Raw genomic sequence first — 12,870 nt, 5'->3', positions numbered from 1 at the left:
TTAACGTTTTCTTCATATGGTTGTTTTTGTTATACTATGCAGTCAAGGACCTGTTTTTTTACAACTTAGAAAGTTAAATAATGATTTGGTTATTTACAACGTCTTTCCTAATTACTTGAACTAGTCTCAACTAAAATATATACATACTTTTTACATAATTTTTATTCAGAACCATTTTTTATTAGATTAAATGGTCGGAGGAGGGGGGTTCTCCAACAAAACGTTGATTCCCTCCCCCTTTCTGATATCGATGATTGTCACTCCCTATTCGCTGTGCTGGACTACGCTAGATTGACCAAGCCCTCAATGTCACTATGGCCCCAAGCACAAACGTCATGAGATGAGGAGCAGAAAGAGTTCTTCCTCCTGCAGCACAAATAAACAAGAGTTATTTCTTCTAATCTAGCATGTGAACAATCTTAGAGAGAACTTGTTAGAATTTCGAACAACCCACGGCTAATATTTGTGTACAAAGATAATTTCCATTAGACAGGAATGTCTATAGCGATAAATCTGACATGTAATGTGATTCAGAATATAAATAATCTGTACTTTTTGGAAAATTCAAAATAAATTTTAACAGCTCACAATAAGGATATTTTATTGGAAACACCACAATGAATCCCGACATAATTCAAGTTGAAAAAAATACGACTTTAAGAATGCCCAATAATATTGGTGGGGGGGACATGGCCCCTGTGCCCGACCCACTGCGACGGCTCTGAAACAGATGGTTTATGTACGTTCATAAAACAGAAACCTTACTTTACTTTCAATAAAGATAAATATAAAGAAATGATTGATGAGAATGCCACAATCAACATCATTATTTGATTGTAATTGTGTGTTTTGCGTTATTTTATTCAAATTGATCTATCACTTACCATTGCAAGTTACGCCGTTACCACGAAATCCATCTTTGCAAGAACATTTAAACGACCCAAGTGTGTTATAACATATCGCATGAGGACTGCAGTGATGTTTCTCTTTTTTACACTCATCAATATCACGACAACGAGTGCTGTTACCATAGAAACCAGACATGCACATGCAATCATATGAGCCAATGGTGTTGTTGCATCTGGCGTTTTTGTCACATGTGTGGTCCCCAGTTCCACATTCATCAATGTCGGTACATTCTCTCCCATTTCCGCTAAACCCAGGATTGCATGTGCAATGGTGTGAGCCAACGATGTTGTTGCATTTGGCGTTCTTGTCACATGTGTGGTCCCCTGTTACACATTCATCAATGTCTATACATTCTCTCCCATCTCCGCTGAACCCTGGATTGCATGTGCAATGGTGTGAGCCAATGATGTTGTTGCATTTGGCGTTCTTGTCACATGTGTGGTCCCCAGTTACACATTCATCCATGTCGGTACATTCTCTCCCATCTCCGCTGAACCCTGGATTGCATGTGCAATGGTACGAGCCAATGGTGTTGTTACATCTGGCGTTCTTGTCACATGTGTGGTCCCCAGTTACACATTCATCAATGTCGGTACATTCTCTTCCATCTCCGCTGAACCCTGGATTGCATCTGCAATGGTACGATCCAATGGTGTTGTTGCATCTGGCGTTCTTGTCACATGTGTGGTCCCCTGTTACACATTCATCAATGTCGGTACATTCTCTCCCATCTCCACTGAACCCTGGATTGCATGTGCAATGGTACGAGCCAATGGTGTTGTTACATCTGGCGTTCTTGTCACATGTGTGGTCCCCAGTTACACATTCATCAATGTCGGTACATTCTCTCCCATCTCCGCTGAACCCTGGATTGCATGTGCAATGGTACGAGCCAATGATGTTGTTGCATTTGGCATTCTTGTCACATGTGTGGTCCCCAGTTACACATTCATCAATGTCGGTACATTCTCTTCCATCTCCGCTGAACCCTGGATTGCACATACAATGGTGTGAGCCAATGGTGTTGTTGCATTTGGCGTTCTTGTCACATGTGTGGTCCCCAGTTACACATTCATCAATGTCGGTACAATTTTTTCCATCTCCGCTAAACCCTGGATTGCATATGCAATGGTGTGAGCCAATGATGTTGCCGCATCTGGCGTTCTTGTCACATGTGTGGTCCCCAGTTACACATTCATCAATGTCGGTACAATTTCTTCCATCTCCACTAAACCCTGGATTGCACATGCAATGGTACGATCCAATGATGTTGTTGCATCTGGCGTTCTTGTCACATGTGTGGTCCCCTGTTACACATTCATCAATGTCGGTACATTCTCTCCCATCTTTGCTGAACCCTGGATTGCACATGCAATGGTACGAGCCAATGATGTTGTTGCATTTGGCGTTCTTGTCACATGTGTGGTTCCCTGTTACACATTCATCAATGTCGGTACAATTTCTTCCATCTCCGCTGAACCCTGGATTGCATGTGCAATGGTACGAGCCGATGGTGTTGTTGCATTTGGCATTTTTGTCACATGTGTGGTTTCCTGCAGAACATTCATCAGTTTCGCTGCACATTTGACCATCGCCTTTAAATGACCCCTTGTGGTCAGTCGGCATGCTGAAGTATCTATAGCCTTTACATTTTGCAGCTGTGAAAAAGAAATCCAATTTATGGTGAATTTAAATGTCGCCTGATAGTCTGGCAATTTCATAGAGAAATTTATCATCGTAAGTGAATTCCACAGTGGAATTCACTCGTTGTAATCCTATTGTTAAATTCTTTTTGAAGGTTGAATATAATTCTCTGTCATTTTTAGTTGGCAAAGAAGCCATTGTGTGGTTGTAGATTTACTAAAAAAACTTTACTCTAGTATAACCAATCAGAGCGCGAGTAAGAATTTGACTATAGAAATCAAAGCTAATACACCGGGCATTTAGCTTCCTGGGAAGGCGAATTGTGTAACATGCAAAATAGTGTAAAAAATAACATAACTTCTTTCCCTTCATAAGGTTTAGCCTATAACTACAGTGATTTACATAAAAAAACATTTCGTTTCTGGTCGCGATTTCTTCCGCAGGCGGGCAGATATTATTTATCACTTTTTGATTTAAGGCGTTGAAGCTATACTGCAGCGTAAAGACGAATAGAATCAAAAAGCCCAAACTGTCGCGATCTCGTACCAGAACAATGAATACAATACACCAAAAACTGGAAATCGACTTTGCCAAATTTTCGTCTTTAATAAGACTTCTTCAGGGCAGACTCTGTTATTAAAGACGAAAATTTGGCAGAGTCGATTTCCAGTTTTTGGTGTATTGCAGCGTAAAGACGTATACAACTCACTAAGCAAATAACGTAGAACAGTTTGCCCACGATCTTTGGAATTAGAGAATGCGTGCAATAGCCACGTGAGAAAAATGGCTCCATACGATCAGACTACTGATGGGTTGCCAAAGGGCGAAATTTAAAGCTTACATGATCCCTAACGGTTTTACAGAAAATAATAGAAAATAAAAAAAGAATGCGGCACAAATTATAGAGGCGAGCGGCGACCTGAAAAAACAATTATTTATTTATGGGAATAAGCCCGAATAAGCCGGGGTAGAAATAAGAACTCTCCAATTGGCAATGTTCATATAAACGATCGAACAATGCATTTTCATTTTCAACTTGAGGTCATTACTCAATACTTTGTTGGTAATTCCTTCTACATTGGAACCCGTTCTACTGAGAACTCTGAATTTCTAACTCGTTTCTTATCAATCTAGGAAAATGCAAGAGACAGCAAATTGTGATAGACGTTACGCACCGGTATCAAGCATTCTCAATAGAAAGTCTCTGCCTGTTTTAAACCTATTCTTAAGTAGTAAAGGAAAGACAGAATATTGTACTCACAGTTAGGATGTGAGCCATGGGCTGATAGAATCGCTGCTATAATAACCACGATGATCACGATAACGCCGATCACTGCAAAGCACAGTTTTTTCATGTCTTTAATCTCCATCGGCTGTAACTTCATCTTGTAGTTTCTTGTTATACCTATAAACAATGCGGTTATTTTCAATGTTATAGCGCAAGATTTAGCTTCTACGGTTTTCACTCGCTTGAAAAGTCCTCAGAGAGAATGTTTACCTGTAAACTGTTATGTGCTAGTACGGTTGGAAATCGTTTTCCTTTCTACTTTCTCGCGAAGACTGTTTTGAAAGCAAATACAACTGTGATGCTTGCTGTATCGACGAACATCGAGTTCTTTCATTAGCTGTGCTCATTATTGTGTGAAACTTCTAGCCAATCAAGTTGCTCCACGGAAAACAAGAATTCTAAGAAATCGAGGGTATTACCCCATTTCTATATTTAGTGTCAACAAGAGCTTTGTTTTGAAACGTTTTTGAGGCGTTTTGACAAGGGCCTTTTTACAAAAACTAAAAATATCAATTTGCCTTGTTTATAGCGGAGCCAGCGCGGAGCCCCATAGGTATAGAAATGGTCTATAACTAGGCGACTCAGTTTTTGTGGTCAATGACGTCATTGTCACAAGCTGCCATCCAGCATCCATCCATCCATCCAGCCAGCCGCGATCTGCCTCGGCACAGGCCTCCAGAACGCGCAAAACAACATGGCGGATAAGTATTTTTGCCCCTCTCAAAAACACACGAAAACTGACTGCAGAAAAGCCAAGAATTGTCGAAAAAGAAGTGCTTGAAATAATCTTTCGTGGGAATGCTAACCACGGATATGAACTTGTCTAATTATGTGCAAAAGACTGTGTAAAAACATGGTTGAAAGTTTTGAAGAGTCAAGTCTTGTGCTCGAGTCAAGGTCAGTGAAATGTCAAAGTAAGCCACAAGACGACGAAAGAAAAAACAAGCTAATTTTATGGACACCTTCTCCGACAAGTGCCCCTATGTGTTTGTCTTTGCCCTGGCAGACGTAGGTAAGTTTGCGTATTGTATTAAAAGTACTTAGCGGGACGATCTTTCGGAGTTGTTTTGTTTTCAAACTTTGAACACCTTTTTCATTGTTGAATTTAATTTACTTTAAGTAACTTACTTACCCCAGCGAATAAATATTCTAGGCTGTATTTATCAAATTCGATCTCTAAATCTGCCATTTACCATCTATCGTAAGAAAATTATAACTACTATTCATGAATGAATTGAATATAAGTTGCCAGAGCTGTCAACTCTTTCACAAGATTTTTGACCTCATCATAAACCAAATTTTTGTGAGAATGTTCATACATTCTCTGTATTCATCCGCATTGGCTCTCTTGTTTTTTTCCCCACATATTTGCTGTATTTCATCCGATTTCAGGCTTAAATGAATTACTTTGGGTAAACTCCAGCTTTCTTTGATGAAAGAAATAGAAAACTGGTCTCCTAAAACCCTTAGTATTAGAAATTTGTGAAAAACAACATATATTTGATAAACACTTGAAATTTAAATCAACTATTCTAGAATTCTGTTTTAGTTTTAAAAAAAGGTGCACATTAGGACCTTGAGAATCTGTTATTACCTAAACAATATGCCTTGTTTTTATACCACCTACAATATTTTCAATAACCCTGGGTACCTCAATGTTTTCTTACAAACCTAAACACATTGACCCCTCAACCGGCCTGTACCGGCTTTGGGAAGTACCCACAACCCAAAAAATTCATAAATTCAAAATAAACACAACAAGATGAAGATACTCAGGCATCAGTCTAAGGGATAAATGGTCTTGCAGATATGCATCCAACCAAGGTGTTGGCATCTACTCTTAAGCCAAATAATAGCACAGGTTCTTTGACAAATCTCAAATCGAACAAGGAGAGAAAAGCAGAATCACCCCTCTCAATAAAACACTCAAAATACCACACAAGGGAGAGAGATCAGCAAACACAGCTCAAGACACAAATAGATACCTTTATTCTGATCCTCCAGGTACATTTCCTTGGCCTCAAAAAACACAATGTCCATTCCTTGAAGGATTGAACAACCACGAAAATATCTTTACGTATTGCAAAGCATTCTGGGAGATCCAGGGGAAAATTCACGAGGGGAGGGCCAGTCAACACTCCTCTCCCCAAAGTCAGATGGTTTTTTATAAGTCTTTTCACCCCGAAGCCAAACGAATCAATTCCAGGTCATACAGACCCAGAATAGCAGTGTAAACAATTTTGCAATCAATTTGGTTTCAGAAAAGACACCATTTAGGAGAGCTGTGGTGATTCATTAGAAAATTATTTTCTCATCCGGGCAAAGCCAAACAAGAAAAAATCATCATGAATCCACCTTTGCTTGCAAATATCCATAAGCAAAGCACTCAGTTATGCCCCAAAAGACTTCATGATGTCCTGAGACACTCTCCTAATATGCTCATAGCTGTATTTTTGATGAAAAATACAAGCAACCATCAACTTGTGCTGGCTTCAGCACATCGACGAGGGATTAAAAGTGGGGACCGCAAAGCACTGTTGAAAAGCTTGGATACCGCTGACTAGGTGCAGCTGTGTTTGACTTTGACGGGCTGTATAAAACTCAGAATAGGGGGGAGGTATCTGTTTTCAGTCTGTTTTTTGTAAATTCAGCTCCAAAAAAGCCAGGAGTCAATGGGTTAATCAACCACCCCTAGATTTTAATCAAAATAACTAGACCTTTTTAGACTTGTGCTGTGACATACACCAGTGGATTGGATCACATATATGCCATTTCTAGCAAGTGAATATCTTTAACCTAGAAAATAGAATTTTTTTACTTGGACATGACTGGACTCATTGATAGGGATGATATGCATAGCTTTTTTAGAAAAAAATGCCCAAGAAAACATCAGATTCAGGCAAGGTTTTGTGATAAGATTACTTTGACGGTGAATATACAGGAAAAGTACCAAAAGTGGGTTGACACTGCTGCTTTGAATTTATAAAGGCAAATATTTTTATAGAATTTGGGCTCCCTGTGGTTTCCCTAATGGTTTTAACATAAAAATTATCTGTTAGAATATCAGCCATAACTTAGAGGAGGCTTGTTTGTATATCAAACACAATTTGCCTACACTGTTGTATGCACCTAAGCTTGCGAAAAAGGCATTGTTCTCAGGCAGTGAGGCAAGCATGATTTTTAGGGTGTGTTGGTAAACACATTGACCCCTCAACCGGCCTGTACCGGCTTTGGGAAGTACCCACAACCCAAAAAATTCATAAATTCAAAATAAACACAACAAGATGAAGATACTCAGGCATCAGTCTAAGGGATAAATGGTCTTGCAGATATGCATCCAACCAAGGTGTTGGCATCTACTCTTAAGCCAAATAATAGCACAGGTTCTTTGACAAATCTCAAATCGAACAAGGAGAGAAAAGCAGAATCACCCCTCTCAATAAAACGCTCAAAATACCACACAAGGGAGAGAGATCAGCAAACACAGCTCTAGACACAAATAGATACCTTTATTCTGATCCTCCAGGTACATTTCCTTGGCCTCAAAACACAATGTCCATTCCTTGAAGGATTGAACAACCACAAAAATATCTTAGTTTACGTATTGCAAAGCATTCTGGGAGATCCAGGGGAAAATTCACGAGGGGAGGGCCAGTCAACACTCCTCTCCCCAAAGTCAGATGGTTTTTTATAAGTCTTTTCACCCCGAAGCCAAACGAATCAATTCCAGGTCATACAGACCCAGAATAGCAGTGTAAACAATTTTGCAATCAATTTGGTTTCAGAAAAGACACCATTTAGGAGAGCTGTGGTGATTCATTAGAAAATTATTTTCTCATCCGGGCAAAGCCAAACAAGAAAAAATCATCATGAATCCACCTTTGCTTGCAAATATCCATAAGCAAAGCACTCAATTATGCCCCAAAAGACTTCATGATGTCCTGAGACACTCTCCTAATATGCTCATAGCTGTATTTTTGATGAAAAATACAAGCAACCATCAACTTGTGCTGGCTTCAGCACATCGACGAGGGATTAAAAGTGGGGACCGCAAAGCACTGTTGAAAAGCTTGGATACCGCTGACTAGGTGCAGCTGTGTTTGACTTTGACGGGCTGTATAAAACTCAGAATAGGGGGGGAGGTATCTGTTTTCAGTCTGTTTTTTTTGTAAATTCAGCTCCAAAAAAGCCAGGAGTCAATGGGTTAAAAAACTTTTTTTTTTCTCATGTCACAATATAATGTGATCCATAAGTAAAATTCATGTTTCATAGAAACCAAGACAGCTTTTTTGTGGATGAGCAATTTGCTCAAAAGCAATGTTTTTTCCCTCTGCAGCTTCTCCTATAAAAGCTCTTTCAACCTCTGGCTCATCAGATCATAGAGCTTTATGAGACAGCAAAGTTCATATGTTCATTTTCTGTAATGGGTATCATTTTAGAAAATTTTAGTTGGGACTATTTTTAGTTTTAGGTTTTATGAATTAGGTTTTTGTGGTATAATATTTGTATCCTATTTTTAGTTTTAGGTTTTATGAATTAGGTTTTTGTGGTATAATATTTGTATCATAAGGAAATTACCAGTTTTTTCTTAAATGCTTTTCTCCAAACTTCTTCAGGTTAATCTCAGCCAGAGATTCTGAAATCAAGCTGAGACAAGCTGCTGGCTAAGAGGCATGACCCAGGGCAGGATGTATATATAAGGCATTGGTATTTAATGTAGGTCACCAAAAATAAACACATATAATGTAACAAAAAGTAAGATACTATTTTAATGGAAAAACTGTTCTAAAAAATGAACAAGAGTTATAAAAGCAAAAAACCTATTTTTTTTCCAAGTTAGCCTGACAGGTTCTTGTATAATGTGTGGTTAGTGACATTTAGACTATTATAAATAGTCTCTTGCTATTACAATGACTCATGGTAAAGTAATTGAGGTAGTAAGTAATCATACAAAAACAAAAACAGGTCTCCTATATGATCATATTTAAAACTATTTAGAAATCAATTTCCCTATTTCAACCTATTTCAAATAAAGGCTAAATAGATGATTTATAAAAAGGATTCTAATTTGATAATTTTAGGTTAACAGGTTTATTCTAGCTTCTTATATGTGGTTCTTAACTGTATAATAATGTACTCAGAAGTTTTTTAAAGGAGTGCTTTTAATCCACCCTTAGCAAAGTTACATTCTAAAGCACAATAGAGAAAGTTAATAAAGATTGTTTTTCCAATATTCGAATTACTTACTGTAAAACTTACACAAGAATAAGAAAATGATAAAGCCCTATCTTTGCAAGTTAAGTAAAGTAATTTAAAGAAGTAAAAGGAATTGGGACAGTACAGGCAGGGAATGAGTACTTTTACATCAAATCCACTATGATAGTGTGATTTGCTGATATACTTGATGTATAGGAATTTGATATGTATTTGTTTATTGTTTTTAATTTTTAAGAGAATAAAATAGCACACAGTTTTTTTGTGAGGAGCTTTAATTGATCCTCATTTTAAAATAAATATGACCCCCCTTCTCACCTGAAAGCTTTCCCTGTTAATCAAAGCATAAATTTATTTTGCTAATTTTGCTGTATCAGTTGTCTATCAAGTATAGTTTAGTTAATGATATCCTTAGTAATGTCAATAAATAGTTTTTTTTTACCTATAACAAAAAACATATTTGTTCTAGGTATTCCCTAGGAGGATTGGGAGGACACTTTTAAGGTACTAGCACCGGCTATTTTGGGGTATTTTGGGCTTGTTATAAAATTGAACTGCCATGGAATTGATCAAAACTGACTACAGTTGTAAAAAGAATAGATACTAAAGAACAGTTTGGAAAAAGGTGATTGATGAGATTGACAGCTGAAGGTGTTAATTGAATCAAATAGCGTGTATCCTGTCCGTGTGTCACTCTATTTGTGTTTTTTACCTACGCTTTTGATGATAAAAAGAATTTTTTTTAGCAATATTCGATTACTATGATGAAGCAAAGAATCTAGCAGGATTTTTTAAACAATTTTTTTTGCGGGGGAAATAGAGCAATTAAAAAAAATCAAAATACCAGAAAACATCATGCATTTGTATTATTGAATTTTGGAAAAAAAACTTCCGCTTGTCTCTTTCTTATTAGCTCTACTACACACATGGCAAGTTTTATCGCAAAGCCATTTTTCTTCTTGGAGCAAAATGTGTTTGACCTTTCCTGTATAGAAAACAGTATTATAAATCTGCCAAAAAAAATAAAATCGCTCAACGAAACAGGGTTTCAAAACTCTTTACTTGTTTACCTCAATGCCCCTAGAAGTAACTGCAAATTTTGGCTCAAATACTATTTATCCTGTAGATATACAACGAAGAATATAGCTGGAATCCTCATAATTCAATTATTTTGCCGAATAAGCATGCATTTTGCACAAAATTCCACTAAAACTCCAGCAAAACTACAAGCTAGCATCTGCAGAGTATTTTGAGTGACTACTTCATGTTACCATATTATAGTGTATCATAATGGTATTATATCATTAGTATTCTAATTAATTTTCATATCTTCTCCTTTATTTTCCTGTATTTCCCTATATTTCCCTGGTTTACCATGTTTTCTCCTGTATTCTACAAAAACAGCTTTACATTTTACTTGCTTCTAGAGTGAGAAATTTTTGATCAATAGCAGATATGAAAAATAGATGGTTATCCAAAACCATGTGAGTAGGATTTTTTTAATTGCACGCCATCATTTTTTGCCGGTGCAAGTACCATAATAATAATTGCAGTATTTATAGAACATGCAATCTTTATATGTTTTACATATGGTGCCGTTTTTGTGGGTGGTTGAACATGATGCATAATGAAAGTGCAGGGAAGGGGGGTTATACACAAGTTTATGCTGAAAAAAGTCATACTGGCTCCCCTTTTAGGCAGTGCCTAAATCTATATATTAGCTTTTTAGAAGGCATAATTATTAGAGACTTGCAATAAAATAAGCCAAGAGAGCTGATTATGTAAGAAATATTTGGCTTTTCGTGGTTGATTACCATGCGGTGCCAGAGAGTTCAGAGCGGCTGCGAGTAAAAGCAGCTGTTCTAGCACCGAAAAATATATAATTTCTGAGATAAGGGAAATCAAGAAATTGGGTTGAGTGTGAATAATTTGAGTACTCCGAGCTCGGTGGTTTGCTGAAAAAAAAAAAGCATTTTGGGGAACCCCCGGTCGATAAGTATTGCTTCAGATGGTGCAATAATTTGATTAAATGGTGCAATAGTTATTGAGGAAATTTCTCTAAATGCCAAACTATAAAGCAGAGTGTCCTTCCCCATTTTATTAGGCTTTACATGGATCTATTTCCTGTCGTCGCTTAGCCTCATAGGACCCACAACGAGATTCTGGGGGCATCAGGGCTCACAGAAGCGGATTGGAAATCGAAACTAGCTTAAGCAAGTGTCCTAGTAAATACACAGGTAGCCCAGGCAGGTTGCTTGCCGTAGCTCGAATTCGGCTGTTCTGAGATCGGTCGAGTAAAGCGTTTTTTTTTTTGTGTGTGAAATGTTGTCAATAAAATTGCCTTAGAACTTAGAACAGGCCTTGTTGTTGCCAAATTCACGTGTAATAAACGATTTGGGGGGGGGGGGGGGGGGGGGGGGGTTCTCAACGGAATTTATGACTTCTCTCTCCCCACTAAAGAAAGAAGGGAGAGAGAAGTCATAAATTCCGTTGAGAAAACCCCCCCAAATCGTTTATTACACGTGAATTTGACAACAACAAGGCATGTTCTAAGTTCTAAGGCAATTTTATTGACAACATTTCACACAAAAAAAAAACGCTTTACTCGACCGATCTCAGAACAGCCGAATTCCGAGCTACGACAAGCAACCATTGCCTGGGCTACCTGTGGTAAATAAGGCATTACTTTGGCCATTTGATGTTATTTGAACTCGGTGTATATAAAGTACTATTACGAAGCATAATATATTCGGGGTTTTTTTATGGATCTAACCTAGACGGTATAATCAGAAGCGTCGAGTCTATGTAAGGTTTAGATCAAGGACGCGAGTGTTACGCCGCAAAATGTAATCTTAACGCGAAATGTAATAACTTTCAACGCAAAGTGTAATCTTAACGCGAAATGTAATAACTTTCAACGCAAAATGTAAAAAATGTATAACGGCAAATGTAATAACTTTTTTTAGAAATAATATGTGATAACGACCTGCACCCACAATTGCCTTATGCTTAGCGGGCTTTGCCATTGACGTCGAATAGGTGCGCTGGGCAAGATCGTCCACAAAGCCATGTCTAGCCTAGTCTCCAAGTAGTCGCCGCTGTGTCGCTCATTTTACCTCACAGCGGTTACTTGGAGTCTATGTCTAGCCATGCTACAAGGAATCGTATCAAGGAAGAGACCATCCCCTAAAACACTTTGAGCATCCGTGCTCTTTGCCAACATAAAAACTCTTGCAGTTTTACCACCAGTGACCCTATGTCATTTATAATAAGTACCTCCAGCTTCGCTATGTGTACAAGCAAAATAATATTGGCGAATCGTGAAAAGCATAAGAGCACACTATTTTATGCGAGCACCTTTTTTGTGATGTGATGTTACGCAAGTCGGATCACGCAAGTCGGATCAAGAGTCACGCAAGTCGGATCAAGAGTCGCGCAAGTCGTATCCAGAGTCGCGCAATTCGTATCCATAGTCGAGCAAGTCGGATCCAGTCTCGCGGTGACAATGTCCTAACACGGAGAACCATGGCGCATGCGGGCAACAGCGCCAAAAACACTACACCAGAGCTAAATGCGGATTTATTACTATTATCATTATATGTGTATATATATCATCATATGGCATTCGTCTCGAACGGGCACAATAAACTTAGAAACTGAGATACCAGATAAAGAACTTTCCTTTACTAGTTTTATTGCTAACACACTGCTGCAATATTGGAGCTTAAAAGCTTCGTACAAAACTATAAAATATTCTATGTTGACTCTCAGGTCTAGGTACACAAGGGGGGGCCGCGGCCCTTAACCCCCCCCCC

General features: G+C 38.2%; 1 protein-coding gene and 1 long non-coding RNA gene across 3 annotated transcripts; one reads left to right on the top strand and one right to left on the bottom strand.

Annotated features, from left to right (window-relative positions):
- Positions 1 to 144: 144 nt before the first annotated feature.
- LOC5522165 (fibrillin-1) lies at positions 145 to 4,301 on the bottom strand. 2 transcript variants are annotated; one of them, XM_048724593.1, is made up of 4 exons: positions 4,052 to 4,301; positions 3,815 to 3,973; positions 885 to 2,567; positions 145 to 366 (listed from the first exon to the last, which is right to left on the bottom strand). In XM_048724593.1, the coding sequence occupies exons 2-4, from the start codon at positions 3,936 to 3,938 to the stop codon at positions 287 to 289; spliced, it is 1,887 nt and encodes a 628-aa protein (XP_048580550.1). In that variant the 5' UTR covers positions 3,939 to 3,973; positions 4,052 to 4,301; the 3' UTR covers positions 145 to 286. The 2 variants fall into 2 exon arrangements, with proteins under 2 accessions (XP_048580550.1, XP_001642042.3); XM_001641992.3 differs by having other exon boundaries at positions 3,815 to 3,958.
- Positions 4,302 to 4,407: 106 nt separating this feature from the next.
- Positions 4,408 to 9,314, top strand: LOC125561161. The gene is made up of 2 exons (XR_007307171.1): positions 4,408 to 4,853; positions 8,458 to 9,314. It is a non-coding gene; the product is annotated as an uncharacterized LOC125561161 (long non-coding RNA).
- Positions 9,315 to 12,870: the final 3,556 nt, after the last annotated feature.

This window comes from Nematostella vectensis, chromosome 3, assembly GCF_932526225.1.
Source record: "Nematostella vectensis chromosome 3, jaNemVect1.1, whole genome shotgun sequence".
Lineage (NCBI taxonomy): Eukaryota > Metazoa > Cnidaria > Anthozoa > Actiniaria > Edwardsiidae > Nematostella > Nematostella vectensis.
The sequence above is the reverse complement of the archived record's forward strand: the minus strand, read 5'-3'. Positions and strand labels throughout refer to the sequence as shown.